General features: G+C 41.0%; 1 protein-coding gene across 4 annotated transcripts in view; it reads left to right on the top strand.

Annotated features, from left to right (window-relative positions):
- Nucleotides 1-17978, top strand: part of triob (trio Rho guanine nucleotide exchange factor b) — a 111344-nt gene that overhangs the window by 69291 nt on the left and 24075 nt on the right. For all 4 annotated transcript variants that reach the window (XM_051956991.1, XM_051956992.1, XM_022216733.2 and 1 more), the window contains 20 exons: nt 278-444; nt 3752-3871; nt 4926-5024; nt 5128-5220; nt 5516-5665; nt 5772-5886; nt 5999-6114; nt 7421-7543; nt 7828-8022; nt 8476-8591; nt 9819-9885; nt 10710-10819; nt 10946-11015; nt 11224-11313; nt 12209-12301; nt 12446-12557; nt 12928-13118; nt 14112-14213; nt 15389-15528; nt 15740-15839. In XM_051956991.1, the coding sequence (XP_051812951.1) occupies nt 278-444; nt 3752-3871; nt 4926-5024; nt 5128-5220; nt 5516-5665; nt 5772-5886; nt 5999-6114; nt 7421-7543; nt 7828-8022; nt 8476-8591; nt 9819-9885; nt 10710-10819; nt 10946-11015; nt 11224-11313; nt 12209-12301; nt 12446-12557; nt 12928-13118; nt 14112-14213; nt 15389-15528; nt 15740-15839 (2369 nt within the window). The remainder of the gene's footprint in view (nt 1-277; nt 445-3751; nt 3872-4925; nt 5025-5127; nt 5221-5515; nt 5666-5771; nt 5887-5998; nt 6115-7420; nt 7544-7827; nt 8023-8475; nt 8592-9818; nt 9886-10709; nt 10820-10945; nt 11016-11223; nt 11314-12208; nt 12302-12445; nt 12558-12927; nt 13119-14111; nt 14214-15388; nt 15529-15739; nt 15840-17978) is intronic.

The following is a 17978-nucleotide window of genomic DNA, read 5'->3' as shown; positions in this document are numbered from 1 at the left end:
ATGTGCTGCAGACAGTGCTGTGACTATTGCAGAGTCACAGCACTGTCTGCTGGACAAACTGTGTAGTGACACCATTTCGAAATTACCCCAAGCATCTTCTTCTGTATTATGTTGACATCGGCACATATCCAACAGCATATAGCTAACACCGATTTATCTGTGATCAATATCAGTAAGCTGGTATATCAGTTAGACTGAGCTTAAACAGATAGAATAAGAAGAAGATTGCTAATGGTAACATACTAAAATGTCTTAATATTTTGCTGTTTTTCTGCAGGTGTGGAGCTGTTGTGCGACAGAGATGTGGACATGGCCACACGGGTTCAGGACCTCCTGGAGTTTCTCCATGAGAAGCAGCAGGAGCTGGATCTGGCAGCAGAGCAGCACCGGAGACACTTGGAGCAATGCGTCCAATTAAGGCACCTACAGGCTGAAGTCAAACAGGTATGTACTTGAGGAAGGAAAGGACACAAAAGAATAAAAGAAAAAGACAATAATACAGCATTGAAGCACTGGATTGGAAGGTGGATTGCATTATACTCACAAAATCTGAGCACGACTGCTGACATTCAGAGACTTGTCACCTAGAAATATGAGTTTTTTGTAGTGTTAAGTGAAAATAGACCTCATGCATTTCAGAACTAAACACATCTAGTGCTACCTGTAATGTTTCCCCCCCGCAAGATGGAGGTGAGATTGATGAGTCAAAAAAGCCATTCTGGAAATTTGTTGCTGCAGCATACCGTGATGTTATAGCAGAATGGCCTCGTGTGTGCAAAAGGCTGCAGTATGTTCTGTCTGTACATGACCATGGCTGGATGACTCATCCTGTGTCAACAATCTCTCCCTCCTTTTCCTTTATTTCTCTGTAGTCGTCTCACTGTATTCACTCAAATGTTCAGCCGAAATATGAAGAGAGACAGACAGAGTGCAGACCATAAGTATTTGGATGGCTATATATGTTTCTTTTTTCCTTCAGGCTCCATGCATAAGAATGTTTGATTTAAAATAAGATGACTGGTGCTGCATTAAAATGGAGTTTTATCAGTGCTGAAAGAACTGTGTGGGAGATCTAGACCTTTTGGACTTTGGAGGAGTTGTCCATCAATATGAGGGGTAAAGATATGATCGTGCAAGTGCAGAAAAAAATAATGAGGCTCTGAAAAACAACAAGGATAATGTTGGTTTGCCAAATTCAGCACTTGGGAATATTCTTAAAGAAACCTGCATTACCAGAACTCCAGAGGATTCACCACAAGATGCCAGATGTAATTCACAAAAAAAGCATAGAAATACAAAGCTGTGGAGTTGTAGAACAAAGTTTTGTGGGCTGATGAACAAAAATGAACCTCTGTCAGAATGATGGAAAGAGGAACGTGTGGCGAGAAAAGGAAGTGCTCATAACCCAAAGCACAGCGCTTCATCATGGCTGCCAATGGGACCCACATACTGGCAATTATTTCAGCACTGACGGAAGCAGTAAGATAAATGTGGGGGGACAGGGGAGCGTTCTGCAAATATTCAGCCAAATGCATCAAAAAGGAACAGGCGACATTTCATCATCCAGCAGGACAACAACCCTAAACCTCCAGCCAAAGCAAGCAGGGAGAGTTTCAGAGTGAAGATGTGGGATATCCTTGACTGGCTGAGTCAATCACCTGGTCTCAGTCTGACTCAGCTACATTCCTCTTTGTCTGAAGACCAGACTAAAGGCTGAGCTCAAGGTGTTGCAGTGAAAGCCTGAAAAAACATGACAAAGGATGATACAGTCTGCTGATGTTGACGTCTTCACGTAGTCACTGATTGCAAAGGATTTTCCATAAAGTATTAAATATGATTTTGTTTGACTCAGTGTGAATCTGTCCAATTCCCTTTACCCCTAAGCTTTTAAAACAGCGTATGAAAAGGTCTAAATCTCCGGCACAGATCTGTCTATGTTGACGTAAAAGTACAGAGCCTAAGGTGCAAAAATGGGAAACTGTCTAAATACCTGTGGTCTGGAATGTAAAAGAAAAATCTCAACAACAAACAAACAGACTGCAGAAAATACTGCTTGATACGGAGACAAAGTCATAGAATATCTTTGCGTTGCTTATTGTTGTATCAGTGAAGAGCATGTCAACTAATGGTTCCCTCCCAGCGCTCATTCACTAGTTGAATCCAATTACAGCAAGACAACTGCGCGGAACAATGATGCCTGCTGATATTTCAGAGCCAAACAAAAACAAACATAGCAGCAATTTTCACCACGAGGGCTCTTATAGCAGCGGAGCAGCCAAATAACTACAGGCTTCCTGCTTCAGCTTGGGATAGAATTAATCAAAAATGGTACACAAATTGTAGAAAATTGTACAAATGTAGCAGCCGAAATAAAACTGGAACAAAAATAACCTAAATTAGACCTAAAGAGCACCATGGCAAAACATTTCAGAATGATGCTGTGGTGTTATTTTTGCTCAGCTATCCAGAGGATGCTTTGTCTGCAGTTGTGGACAGTAACATAAACAGATGCTCTCCGTAGTGGCTGAAAAATTTTAAACTATCTGAATTGCCCCGAGAGATGGTTTTTAAATAATATAGTTTGACCTTCAGCTCGCTTTACACACTACATTTTGCACTCTGTGCTCTGAATGTTGTGAATGTAACTGCACCCTTTTCAACAAAAGCTGGGCACAACCATAATCTGGTAATTACAGACTGTGTATTTATGCTTCTGATTTATGTATAAATATCACTGCCTTTCAACTCTCGGCCAGACATTACCACTGCACTGAATCAGCTATTGTTAGTGGGTTTTCTGTTTGTTTTTTCCCATCCCAAACTCAGAGATGGTTATTTATTAGAACCGCTTTCCATATGTAATTATGGCCCCAGCTTATGAAAAGGAATTTGGGATATAGCAAAAGTTCTGACAAAGATAAAAGCATTGTAATTACAGTAAATTGGTGTCAGTTGGATTGGCATGATATAATTTTGAAATATAAGCCATAGAGGTATGTCATTCTGGAAGAAGGAATCGCAGAGTGTACACATTATCGCTTGTGTTGCTGCTGATCGTTCACACAAGTTTTTATTAGAGTTCCGCCACGTGCGCATGGAGCTCGTCAGAAATACATTTGGAATAAAACATTCATACCTGTCTCACCTCAAGGCATTGCAACGTATACATCGGCCCTGTTGAAGCTGAAGCTCACAAAAAGAGGAGTCAGTGTTGCGTTGCATCATCAATTTTATAGCCAAAGCATCAGATGCAGTCCTGCCCTTAACCCACACAGCAGGTGTGCTCGCTGAGTCATGGAGAGAAGGAAGGAGGTGTCTTTGTCAGACTACCCTTTGGCTAGAAGCAGTCCAGCAGAAATATGAGCAAATGTGATTTTGTGTGTATCTGGCAGCAAGCGTGTGTTTGTGTGAGTAGGGGGAGCGTGGTACAGTGGATGAGGAGACGAGGTGCAAAGTTGAGAGTAGAGTCGGAGGTTGGGAAAGTGAGATTTCGACGAGAGATCGGCGACTGAAATGAGAGCAGTGAGGATTCATATGAAAGAGTTGGCATCATGGTTGGAGAAGCAGTAAAGAAAACGGATGATAAGCAGCTGAAATAGGTCAAGAAGAAAACTGTAGGAAACGGCTTACACCTTTTTGCAAATTACTCATCCTTTTTTGATTTTCTGTCTTTCAGTGGGTTTCCTTAATGCCAGTAAAATGAATGAATATTTGAATAATAAAACTGATAAACTTTCTTAATGTGCTGCAGGTGCTGGGCTGGATCCGTAATGGCGAATCCATGCTGAACGCTGGTCTGATCACAGCCAGTTCATTACAAGAAGCCGAACAGCTGCAAAAGGAGCATGAACAGTTTCAGCATGCAATAGAGGTAAAGCAGATTTTTATTTTTGCTTTCCATTTTCCTCTTCTATACCAAAAGAATCCAGATCAGTATGTTCATGGTCACGTTGATTTTCCATTTCCATTGCATGTTTCTTTCCTCACACATATCCTAATCCCCTTTATTAATATCCATTCTTCCATTTCCCTTTTTCCCCACTTCTCCTTCTCCATTGCTTTGTTGCCCTTCATACATCAACCTTTTGCCTTTCTAAAACTCTGGTACACATCTGTCTGCTCCTCCTCTCCTTCTCATCGCAAGTCACACATGAAATGGAATTATGAATAACGAATATCTCTACTCCTCTCTCTTCTATCACTGCTTACCTTTCTTCTATATTTCCTGCTTCTCTTTATCACTGATTATGCAGGGTGCATTTCTTTGAACTCTGTCGAGCCTGGCTCATTTTAATGCAGGCCTGCACCTGACCTACTTCTGCTGAGCTCATATACACACAAAGATTCACACTCAGGAGAAGGCTGTGTTTATGATTATTGCTTACTTGAGACTGGAATTTGAACAAAGATGCCATAACCGTAGTCGCTGACATCCACAATGGTTCCTGGGGGGCGAGAAAAAAGAAAGTGATATTGCATGTCCTCCTTGACTGTACCCAGCAGGGGCTGCAGGCATTAAAAATAATATGCCACAGTAACATTATCAAAGGTGGGAGAAAATCCTTCATTTTTCTCTTATCTCCTTTTTTTCCTTCCTTCCAGTGCTCTGAGTCCAACAAGGAGCAAAAGTCTTCCTCTCAGGCTAACTGCTCTGACACAAACCCCCAGATGCCGTCTTCTCTTTACCCCTATCTCATTTCATCTCCAGAATGCTCACTTTAGGACAATCTTTATGACCCAGCTGTAATCAGACGCTGCTTTTATTTATTTAGCTTTTGCTCTGTGGCTCCCCAGTCCTCACATCTCGACCAAACTGCCCTGCGGGGCCGACGTGAAGCTGAGGCTGTGTTTTCAAAGTGATATAGAGTTTCATATAGTTGTTGAAATTCATTATTTTTTCATCTCACCCCTATCCTCAATTGCAGAAAACCCATCAGAGTGCGCTGCAGGTACAGCAGAAGGCTGAGGCTCTGCTCCAGGCTAACCACTACGACATGGATATGATCCGAGACTGTGCAGAAAAGGTATTGTTCACTTACTCGTCTCTGAGGGAAAATTTAGAAAATCAATGGCGGCAGTGCAGTAGTGGTATAAGTGGAAAGCTGATTTGTTTTGTCTGGCTTGAAGGTGGCAGATCACTGGCAGCAGCTGATGCTGAAGATGGAGGACAGACTGAAGCTGGTTAATGCTTCTGTGGCCTTCTACAAGACTTCTGAACAGGTTTGTTTATATGCATCTATGTGTGGTGCTCAAACAGGTGCTAAAATGTGTCCAGTATGATCATGAATCAGAGTGAGTTTCAGTCAAAATACCTAAAAATGGATTATAGAAATTATACTTTCCTTTTTCACTGTCAGTAGTCATGGAAATCCTTTGCCTGCAGGATCAGATTCAGATTAGACAGTTGCTCTGAGGGATTTACAGACTCAGGTTGCATAAAAATCTGGACTAGAAGATGATTACTGCTTCATCGCAGAACAGTTTTATAACCTCTACTATATGATCTGTGTCTCAGGTGTGCAGTGTGTTAGAAAGCCTGGAGCAGGAGTATAAGAGAGAAGAAGACTGGTGTGGTGGAGCTGATAAACTGGGCCCCAACAGCGAGTCGGACCACGTCACTCCTATGATCAGCAAGCATCTGGAGCAGAAAGAGGCGTTCCTCAAGGTGAGAAAGATAAAGCTTTTTCAGAATGCCAAACCGCTATAAGCTATATTTCAGTATTATATTGAAAAATGATTCTGAGACATCTGTCTTCTCTCCACCCTTACAGGCCTGTACATTAGCCAGACGTAACGCTGATGTTTTCTTGAAGTACCTGCACAGAAACAGTGTCAACATGCCCGGCATGTTGTCCCACGTCAAAGCTCCAGAGACTCAGGTTAAGAGTAAGTAAACATCCCAATAATGCCCATAATTTCTGTGTCTTATCAGGACAAAGATATTCACAAGGTGACGTCCAGTAATTCTGAACAAACAGTGCTTGTGTTGTTTCACCAGATATCTTGAATGAGTTGCTGCAGAGAGAGAACAGAGTGTTGCACTTCTGGACCATGAGGAAACGAAGACTGGACCAGTGCCAGCAATACGTAGTGTTTGAGCGCAGTGCCAAACAGGTGTGTGCTGGTGTCTGTACGTTTATATGTGCACAGTCTGATGATAAGGCTCAGCAGGTCAGTACGTCGTGGCATTCGATTCACTACAGACAGCAGATAAATGATGGACTTTTTCTGCGTCATCATGTTGACTTTGCTCAGCCAACAATCAGCTGCAACATCCGTCTTGTTTTGTCTCTTCTTTTTGAAAGAAACACGCAGTCAGTGTTTCTTCGTAATGATACATTTGAGATACTTTGGAAGTGATGTAAGCAGGCAGACATTTGCAGAAATGACAGTGTTAAAGATGGCTGTCATTATGTGGCCCAGTACATTTAAAGGCTGCGCTCACTACAAAGCATTTCCAAAAATACGTGTCCAACCACTCATTTTCCTCCTCAGGCATTTCTAAACATGTCACAACCTCTGGGGGTTTTGCTTGCAAAACTTTTCAAGTTTTTCTGAAGAATAAGTCATCTGTGCTGGGATGGCAGATGAAGCCACAGAAACACCCAGTATTTCTCCATCTGTTTACTGTTTTAAGATTCACAGATCTGCAAGAGGAGTTTGGATAGTTCTGTTTACAGCAGCCATGATGTCTTCATGCTCCACAGACTGCACTGACATTTGAAGTGCTTTATTCCAACATGACTTTGAATGATGGAAAGTCTTTATTTTCAAAAAGCCGAAGCGAGGGAGAATCTGTGGCACTTAAGCTCTTAACTCTCTTTTTGTGCACCAGAGTACCTCAGGCTGTTTTAACACCGGACGGTTGGCTCCCTCTTGTGGTGTTTTTACAGAACAGCATACACACAGAGTTATTTACTTTGCCAATAAAATCAGATGACATCATACGTGTTTCTAGGACATGGCTATTCTAGGGCTATCCAGGTTTTATCCCCGGGGCCAAAATGCTTTTTGGTGTCACAGTTTGACTGGACCAGTTCTCCACCGTTGTCAGGCCCAGTTTTAAAGTACACAAACTATAGAAAGAATACAAACTAAGGAAGGCTTTTCAGAATGTTTGAATAAGTTATTTTTTTGGTAACCAATTGTATATTAAACAGATGTGTCATTTGTCCTTATCCTGAATTATAATGGAATCCTTCGAGGCAAACACAAACCCTAATCAGTTGAAATTCAAACTCGATACTAGATGTAAATTAAGTGGATGATTGTGACATTAGTCATAACCTTGGCCTTCTTTTCTTGTGGATCCAACAGTTTCAGGTCTGCTCGTTAAATGTTTCATAGAGACTGTGTCACATTGTGTGACTAAAATCCCTGCAGTGTCTATGTGCTCACTTGTGATTGGTTGTTTCCTCAGGCCCTGGAGTGGATCCACGACACTGGGGAGTTTTACCTGTCCACACACACCTCCACTGGGTCCAGCATTCACCACACACAAGAGCTGCTGAAGGAGCACGAAGACTTCCAGATCACAGCAAAGGTATGTCTGTTTACTATATATATGCATAAAAAGTTTTTTTTCTGTGTGTTGCTCAGCTGGATGTGTTTGTTTGCGCCGTCCTGCACTCTGCTGTGAGGCCCATTCACAGGGCAGCGTATTGTCCTGTTTTCTCTTTGCCGTGTCACTGTTATTGTGTTAGAGAACAAGCTATTGTGTCCATCAATCAGCACTGATTCCTAACTCTCTCTCTCTCTGTGTCATCTACCTTTCCTCTGCTGCCATCTCTCCCTCTGTCCCCTCCCTAAATGTCTCTCTATTGACAGCAAACCAAAGAGCGGGTAAAGCTGTTGATCCAGCTGGCAGATGGGTTTTGTGACAAGGGCCACGCCCATGCCCTGGAGATAAAGAAATGGGTGTCCTCGGTGGACAAGCGCTACAGGGACTTTTCGCTCCGCATGGACAAATACCGAACCTGCCTGGAAACGGCGCTCGGCATTTCTTCTGACTCAAACAAGGCTGTGAGTGCTCGCCATTAATAATATCAGATCTGTGTTTTCACGTTTTGACAGATTAACTGTGCTTCTGTAATTTGAGGAGTCCTTTGGTTTATTTTGTGATTAGACTGTAAAGCAACATACATATACCTAGCACAGGTTGTTGCAATATGGATACAACTTTGGACTTTAGTGTCTAGCTTTCCAAAATCATATAATTCTTTATGAGATCGTTGTAATAATATGACCTACCTCTGGATTTATTTAATTCATTGTTTCGGATGTAGACCCCAGGTGGTCAGATAGCTCCAAAATCCAATTTTCTGTCACTGTATGCTCGTCTTTTAACTCTATCTTCCAGTTTCACAAACTGCTCCTCAGAGAAAGCAAATACATCCCACACTGGTGTGTTGACTCCTGAATGACCACTGTGCCTGTTATACACCAAACAATAGCCACGGTCTGCTGTGTTTTCAGAGTAAAGAGCTGCAACTGGACATCATCCCAGCCAGTGCTCCGGGGTCAGAGGTCAAGTTGAGGGATGCTGCTCATGAACTCAACGAGGAGAAGAGGAAATCAGCGCGAAGGAAAGAGTGAGACCATCAGATATTCCTCCTGATCACACCTGACTTTCAGAATCCCAGACATTTCCTTCACAGGCCTCGATGAGTCATGCAGTCATTCCTGGCAAGCATTTGAAAAACATATTATTTCTCAGTCAGATTAGCATTTTAAAGCTGCGGCCAGACTTTCACTTCGTATTGTTCAGGTTGGTGATAACGTGGAGTTTAACGTCAAATTACCCAGCGAACACAAGGGCGTGATAGTGAACGCTGGAATCTTCAAATCCAATCAAGCGTGTAAACAAATGGTGATGGAGTTCATGGTGCGTGACAAATCCGAGTGCTAATTTGCCTTACGAGCTCTTATCACAAAATGCTCAATGTTCCTGATGCTGCACAGAGGTGGTCTTAAATGCTTTACTGGTTTATGGGGGAAATTCATACGGCAGGGAACCAATGAGCAGCCGGTAAATGGCAGTATGTATGTTTACCGCCAATAAGTTAGCCGTAAGGCAGTGGTAATGCATCCACCTGCAGCAGCATGGCTATATCTATCTTACTGATGTGTCTTGAAGACATGCTATGTAGAATAGATGTTGTTTGTAATATTAATGCAGACACTTTTCTGTTTTTTGGATTTACTGGTTCAACACAGCACATGCTGACTTCATAAAATTATAGTTTGAAGAAATTAGAAGTGGTTAATTATAGATACATTCAACCAGCAATAACTAATTTTAAAGACCCTTTCTGATGAATATCAAGTTTTTTACCTTGTTAGTTTGAGGGTTGGGCTTACCATTTCTTTGCTCTTCTTTGAACATCTGTGGCTAATATACTCAAACACTGCAACTTGCATTGTGTAGTGTAGTTTTACACTGTTTGAGTAGAGCCATAGTCACAGCTGGTGACATCTCAGACATTTTAAGGCAAGAAGGGGCTATTTTTATAGAATACCAAAAATCTAAATATTTATCTTTCATGCAAAGAGATACATTTTTAGTGGTTTATTCAGTGACTGAAGAGGTATGTTCTTCAGAAGTCTGGTAATCACAGCATTTATGTATTAGTGTATGACACTTACCATGTTAGCCACAAACAGTAGAAACAGACAAGTGAGTAAAAGTGTTTTATTTTGTAGATACTAGACTACAGCTTCATCTGAGGAGTCTTTTTTGTTGCCTTCTACGATTGTTTTACTTTAATCACAGAACCTTATAATGTCCCTCAATGTCTCCTCTGCTAATGTCCTTTCAGATTTATAATGGCTGAGCTGATCCAAACAGAGAAAGCGTATGTCAGAGACCTACGAGAGTGTATGGATGTAAGTATTGTGGAATTCAAACACAGAGAAACTCTTTTAAGTGAAAAATCGTTGGCATTATCCTTCATCCTGAACTCGTGGACCCCTAAACCTGTTAACAGGTTTGAAAGGTCAGTTTTATTTTCAAAAAATGCAAAAATTACACATTTTACCAAGGTCAAAAACTGTATTAACAAAGTCTATCATATCAAACTTTCCAATGGTCCTTGAACTCCTCTATCAGGAAGATAATTCAAACCAAAAATGTGAAATCATGATATTCCATCCAACCTGTTGTATTCTACATGCTAAAAAGTAATCAGTTTGGTTTAGCTGGATTTTGTGAAAAACCTAAATTCTTTTTGGTCCGTGGCGCAACCATGAAGCTGTGAGCTACTCAACTGCGACTAACAGTAACATCACAAAAACTGTGAAACTTTCTGGCTGAACTGTAGGTTGTGGTCACAGAGGGATTGGAGAAATGTATGAATATAAATTTTAAAAAAATTACGTAGGTAAATACATATAGCATCTGGAGTATTTTTTTTAAAGAAATTCTGCTTTTGTTCTTTTTGTGATCTATGGCATTTTGTCCTGCTGTACAAAAGCCAGGTGCTGTCTCCACAGTGTTGCAGGACTTCATATTGCAAGGAGAAATGAGCCCACAATGAGTAAAAATCTGACAGAAGCAAAAAATACCCAGAAGTTATTACAACTTATTTCTGCAAATTGGTTAAATTTCTCTTTTCTGATTAGATCTAGTGTTTATATACATTCTGTTTAGGCTTTTCAGGGATATTTCCAGGTGTTTCATTTATTATGCTTTGCTGTGTGTGTTTATTCAGACCTACCTGTGGGAAATGACCAGCGGCGTGGAGGAGATTCCTCCTGGTATCGTCAACAAGGAACACATCATCTTTGGGAACATGCAGGACCTCTATGAGTTTCATCACAAGTCAGTAATGCAGTGATCCAAGTCATTCTCTGTTCTTTTATATCAGATTTTACAAGTAGAAAAACGTTTTTGCACGGCTAGTGAATATGTCAAATTTGCTTTCTAAATCATTCTGTTACTTCACAGTATCTTCTTGAAGGAGCTGGAGAAGTATGAGCAGCTTCCAGAAGATGTTGGCCACTGTTTTGTGACCTGGGTGAGAAATATTCTTTTACAGATTTGTTTGACTTGTTTTGTTTCCACTAACATTTCATTCGATTTTATTATATTGTGTTTAAATAAAAAAGCGTGTAAAGCACAGTAGGCCTAAGGAAAGTTGCACGTTTTTTCCTTACATTTTTGTTTAGCATCCAAGACTTTTGGTGTCTTGTGAGTAAAACATTGATGTTATTTCTCCTGCGAAGGCTGATAAGTTCCAGATGTATGTGAACTACTGCAAGAACAAGCCAGACTCTACTCAGCTCATCCTGGAACATGCTGGACCCTACTTTGATGTAAGTGAAACCTAGTGTGTAATAACTTGTGATATTAGAGTTAGGATGAGTTCACATTTTTCTTTTTGTGGTGTAAATACATCTGCAGTGTGATATATGAGATTCATTCTATTATAAAAAAAAAGAACATATATAGATACACTATCAGTCAAACGTTTGGGCACACTGTCTCTTTCAAATGAATGAGAAAGTGTGTCCAAACTTTTGACTGGTAGTATATATGTATAGTTTGATTTTTATTGTTTGTCTCTACAGTGCATGATTTAAAGGGGAACTTCGGTTTTTTTCAACCTGAGGTCTGTTTTCATATGTCATTTCATACATGTGAGTGATGGAGAAATGAATTTTCGACATAGCTCCGGTATTTAGCCAGGCAGGCAGCTTAGCAGTTCAGCTAGCAGCTCAGCTAGCGAAAATTATGGGGCAACTTGCCCCCTCCGCATCAAACTCCGCGCTAACGTGCTTTTTTTCCCACACTGACCGGCTCGGATAGTCTCAATGAGTGTCCCACAACATACTAGAGATGAGAAGTGAACGAAAACCTCCACATTACCTGGCGATCGCTCTTTGTTGTGGTCTGTATCCAAATCTCAGGACGCTAGAAAGCAAATCTCGTTCCGAAATTGCGCGATAGCTCGAGCGGTTTTGGCACGACTTTGGGCGGACTTTGACGCCCAGGGCCAGTTGCCCCATACTTTTTGCTAGCTGAGCTGCGAAGCTGCCTGCCTGGCTAAATACTGGAGCTATGTCGAAAATTAATTTCTCCATCACTCACATGTATGAAATGACATATGAAAACAGACCCCAGGTTGGAAAAAAAACGAAGTTCCCCTTTAATGACGAATATGAATATGAATGAAGGGATGACATCTCTTTTTTGTTTTCTGATTTACAGGAAATCCAGCAAAGGCATCGTCTTGCCAACTCCATCTCCTCTTACCTGATCAAGCCAGTCCAAAGAATCACAAAATACCAGCTGCTTCTTAAGGTACAGTGCAAATTTAAATGAATCTAAAAGAAAGAATATCCGCTCCAACAGTATTTATTCTAGCAAAATATGCGTAGAGGCAGGATGCAATCTTTATCTTTCTTTAAATGCCACTGTGTTTGTGTCTGTGTGTTTCTGCCATAGGAGTTGTTGACTTGCTGTGAGGAGGGAAAAGGTGAGATCAAGGATGGTCTGGAAGTGATGCTGAGTGTCCCCAAGAAAGCCAACGATGCCATGCACCTCTCTATGCTGGATGGTAATAAACACACACACACACACACACACACACACACACACACACACACACACACACACACACACACACACACACACACACACACACACACACACACACACACACACACTCTCACTCTCTCTCTCTCTCTCTCTCTCTGTTAATGGAATCACATGCATCACTTTTGCTACCTGCTCTTTGCTTTTTGTTTTTTAATGGAATAATGTCGCTCACTTTAATGTTCATTGAGCACAAATTACTCAGCTGTGAGTCAGAAATAACTTAATTCAACTTGCCTCCATTTACCACCCACAGACACTTTTATATGTACTGTACAAACATGCAAATGCCACGAAATGGTTCATTTCCTCCTGTCCTTTCACTGAATCAGGGTTTGATGGGAACATCGACTCCCAGGGAGAGCTGATACTGCAGGAGTCCTTCCAGGTTTGGGATCCAAAGACTCTGATCCGGAAGGGTCGAGACCGACACCTCTTCCTCTTTGAGATGTCGCTGGTCTTCAGCAAAGAAGTGAAAGACTCCAACGGACGCAGCAAATACCTCTACAAGAGCAAGCTCTTTGTAAGAAATGCACTGTTTTCTCAGGTTTTGTTCACTGAAATCTGCATGGTTGGTCCTCTAAAGCCCTTTTCAGTCAGTTAATATGTGACATTGCTGGATTTATACATCTGTTAAGTCACTTTCATATTAATATTCCTCACAGCTTTATCCAGATACGGCCTTGACAGTCACAGAGAGAGACATGGTGCACATGTAATATTTGTCACATATGTAAGAAGTTCCCAGTTTGACTTCCTGTTAGATTGTGATCAGTCCTGTCTCCATGTCAGGGATAATTTACAATTAAAAGTACTTGATAAAGTTTCTGTTTTTGTTTAATATGTACACTACTGTTCAAAAGTTTAGGGTCACTTAGAAATGTCCTTGTTTTTGAAAGACAAGCAGGTTTTTTTCAATGAAGATAACATTAAATTAATCAAAAATCCAGTCTATACATTGTTAATGTGGTAAATGACTATTCTAGCTGGAAACGGGTGATTTTTACATGGAATGTCTACATAGAGGTACAGAGGAATATTTCCAGCAACCATCACTACTGTGTTCCAATGCTACACTGTTAGCTAATGGTGTTGAAAGGCTAATTAATGATTCAAACAGCTAGAAGCAGCAAAGTAAGCTTTAGCTCTTATTAAGGTTTTGTCATACCTGGATTGCATTCATTTTTTGTTTGACCTGTTCTAACTCTTTCTTTATCTTAATAAAGTATCATTATTATGGGCATTTGAGTTTCCTATAGATGTGACATTTTAGAGCAAAATGAAACAAGATAGTGTTTGTTTTTTGTGCTCCGTGTAACGTTTTTGGAAGACATTGCTTCACACGAGTAAAAGTGCTGTCACAGTTTCAAGGAAAAGTGACAAAGTTACGCGTTCACACATTGCATATCTGAAAAGGGGTTTAGGACACATGTTTTTATCTCAGTTATACAATCTTGTCTTCTGTCTTTTGTTTATGCATGGTGTAAATTTGATCACATGTTTTTCCTCCAATCAGACGTCAGAGCTTGGAGTGACCGAACATGTGGAGGGAGATCCCTGTAAGTTTGCCCTCTGGGTGGGCAGGACCCCGACATCAGACAACAAGATTGTCCTCAAGGTATCTACATGTTTATTTTAATGGTGAAGATGATATGGCAGTGTTTGGCCAAGTGCATTTATATTTCAATTATCAATATTTTACATTGCATTAACAATTTTGCTTTTAAACTTAGTTCCTTTTCATGTATTTTACAGTAGTATCCGATATGAAATGATCAAGTTAGAATTGCGAACCGAAACATTTCTGCTCCATCACTTCCACTATTGGCGCTGCACTAAGTGTAAAAAAGCTCCATATGATTCCGCTTGTGCAGGAGTGGTCAAGGTGTTCACGTGCAAAGAAGAGTCACTCCATGTCTGTGGTCCGCCCCCACTAAATCCTACATAGTTCCTTTTTGTTCTGCCAAGAAAGTTCAGTCCATGTGGGGGGGTGTAGTGTTACTTTCTGCTACTTACTCACTCATCACACTGAAAGATTCACATAGCAGTTGATGGGTCACAATCCAAACTCACAGGCAGCTTGCTGGCTCTGCTGTAGTGAGTCAGAAGCAATGTTTTTTCATGGCATGTGTGTAGAAATGTGTTTGTTTGGAGATTGACAGGGAGAAAGAATCCCAGTGTTACGATTTGGGCATGTGTGCTGTACAGCTCTCTGTCATATTACATAATTTCTAATGAGCATCTTAAACTGTATCTTATATAACTCAGCTGCACGACAGCCTTGATGCTGGTTGCTAAGTGAAAGAGGGAGAGGAGACTCAGAAGAGGGTAGTTATTATTATAAAAAACTGAACACGGTGTCTACGCATTTGCTCAGTGACGTAAATAAGCACAAAGACATACCCATAGTGGTTCTGTGGAACCCTTGGTGAAGCTCAGGACGTACCGCTGTCGTCATTTCACGTTGTGTCTCAGTGTAAACATGTGAGTCAAGTGCGCCATTGCAAGGATCAAACACTCATGTGGGATCAGACTGTACAATAATTGCTAAATTAGATGTAATTTGTTATACTGTAGAGCTGCACTGTGTTACAGGTCAAGAATTCCTTCCTTCATTTATTTGAGCCACGTGAACAGGGCAGCTTGCTCTTATTTGCGTTTAACACTGATGTTCCTGCGTCTGTCCCTGTTTCAAAAAGAAGACTAAAAGACTGAACTGCTGATGAAAGAGCTGCACATGCTACAGCTTTTGAATTTAACATTTATCTGACCAACAAGTGTGTTTCATTCCAGGCTTCGAGCATTGAGAACAAGCAGGACTGGATCAAGCACATTCGGGAGGTCATCCAGGAGCGAACTGTGCACCTGCGCGGAGCTCTGAAGGAGCCCATTCACATCCCTAAAGCCACCACAACCAAACATAAAGGCAGACGGTAAGCTGCAAGCATACTGACACAGTTGTAAATAAGAAGCAGTAGCAGTGAAATCATTTCAGTCAGTCATATGATAATGACCATTAAACACTACAGCTTGAGTCAACCATCGCAACTGTACTGGTAAAAAACAGAGGTGACACTATAGAACAGACGTAATGGTTAGTCATGCTAATAATGGAATAACTGTGATGATAATCTGTGCCTGCAGGGATGGAGAGGAGCTGGACAGCCAGGGAGACGCCAGCAGCCAACCGGATACCATCTCTATCGCCTCACGTACATCCCAAAACACACTGGACAGTGACAAGGTAGGAACACACGCACCATATCCAGGTGTTCTTCATCCACAGTATGTTGGCAGCACTTCAGCAACACACAAAATCATCAGTTTTTCAGTTTATTCCATCAGTACGTAGCTAATGGTGTCACACATCGGCAGGTTTGTCAAAAGATGCAGTCCTGAAGTTGCTTCCTGTGAAAGTATTTAATTCCATTATGAGGGAGAAACAGTCCATCTGACGGGGGTTAAAACACAGTGTGTGTTTGTGTGCATGAAAGAGAGAAAGTCTTAGCTCACTAGGATGGTCGACTGCAGTTATATCTGGTAATAGCACCACAGAAGGCTTGTCCTCCTACGCTCAGTATGATCAACTGTAAAGCGAACACGCACACACAGAGCACACGCAGATTAAAAAAAAAAATCTTTTAATGCTTTTATGTCCCACTAATTATAAACTGGAGTGGTGCACATTTACACAAGGTTTCACACTTTAATTGGACTTTCTCCAGCTCAGCCTCACGGACGTGTGCTGCAATCAGGGAAATGGCTAAATTAGCGAGTTCACTGTCGCTGTTTATTAAACTGTTGTCGTGGCGCAAACTCTGTGGCTGCAACGGGAAATTAAATCCCAAAGGTGAGGAGTGTCTGTGTGTGTATGTGTGTATGCACCTGTCCGTTTGAGTCGAAACTATCACTGGCACCAATTAATTAGGCATTGATGGCTGGATTGAGGGCATACGTACATGCATAAACATTCAAAACACACAGTAACACGTGCAGATATAAATTAGCATCTCATTTTCACTTTTTGAAAGCCGCTCTCTATCTCTTTCTCTGTGTGAGGACTCTATGAGGCTGTTCATTCAAAAGGCAATGACAGTGGCGTGTTTGTGTTACCACGTGTGTGTGTGTGTGTGTGTGTGTGTGTTTGTGCGCGCTCTTGTTCCTGTGTGTGTTTCTGCTTTAGTGACTGACTTGTGTGTCAGCAGCTTCAGCCTCCCACGCTCTCTTCGCAGAGGATGTTCGTCTGTATGCCAGACAGGAGAGTACAGTCCTAAGTCCTCACGGCTATCGATCTTACACTTTGCTTCAAAATTCGGGCAACCGTAGTGTTTTTCCACTCATTTTCTGCTGTGTTTTTCTCGACATTAGTGAGGTAAACTATTGTTAAAAGGCAAGGATGGAGTCATTCTTCTGCTCCAGGGAAGGGAGGGAGCTTCAATAGTTCGATTGTAAGGACCCACAGAGCACTGCTGTTGACTATCATTGTGGACGGCAACAACTTTTCCCTGGCCTTTGGAATGATTTAACAGATCAGGAATTTATTACTTGAGGCTGTTTTTCCAGGATAAAAAAACTCCACGAGAACATGACTAAATGCTACCGTTTTCCAGATAACTTGTGCTTATCTAGCGAGCATCTTCTCAGTGTGATTTAGGAGCATTTTAGTGGATTGCTGTAGAAATCCGACCACTCTGTAGAGTTTTCCTGCTGTTTGGAGCAATGAGGGAGTGGAAAGCGATGGACAGACTCGCGGAGAGGAGCTCACATCCCGTTTCTCAGCTCCTTAGCTCTCTGGCTTTACCACACTACCAAAGGGTACGTAGCAAATAATGGACTTTGCTTTGCTTTGCTTTGCTTCAATGATTAATGCAATCATTTATGTTAAGAAAAGGAAAGAGGAAAATGTGCATTACAAAAATATCAGTAAGAAGCGTAGCAGCAGCTGTCGTCCTTGAAAAGCAAGACGTGTGTTTGTAGCTATTATTCATTTCACGACTAATGTTATGACATTTTAAAGACTTTTTCACATACTGTAAAATAAATGTTTTTCATATTTTCACAAGATGATTTAAATCATCTGAATTTTTCTCGCTCAGAATTCTTCAATATAAACTTGATTATTGACATTGAAATACATGAACTGACATTTATTAAGGATAATAAAAATAACATTTCAAGTTACCAACTACTGATGATTCCTGAAAAGTTAAGAATTTATAACCAGGATATTCATTATACATTATTATAATTATTTTGAATCAATAGAGTAGTGATTTATTGTGTTCAGTCAAGCCATTTCATCAGAAATTTTAAATGCTTTTATGTTTGCACAACATGAATATTAGACCACCCTCTGGTGCACTTACATCGGAAATAAAAGTAC

This window comes from Acanthochromis polyacanthus, chromosome 12 (assembly GCF_021347895.1).
Source record: "Acanthochromis polyacanthus isolate Apoly-LR-REF ecotype Palm Island chromosome 12, KAUST_Apoly_ChrSc, whole genome shotgun sequence".
Lineage (NCBI taxonomy): Eukaryota > Metazoa > Chordata > Actinopteri > Pomacentridae > Acanthochromis > Acanthochromis polyacanthus.
Note: the sequence above shows the minus strand (reverse complement) of the source record. Positions and strands in the feature narration are given on the sequence as shown.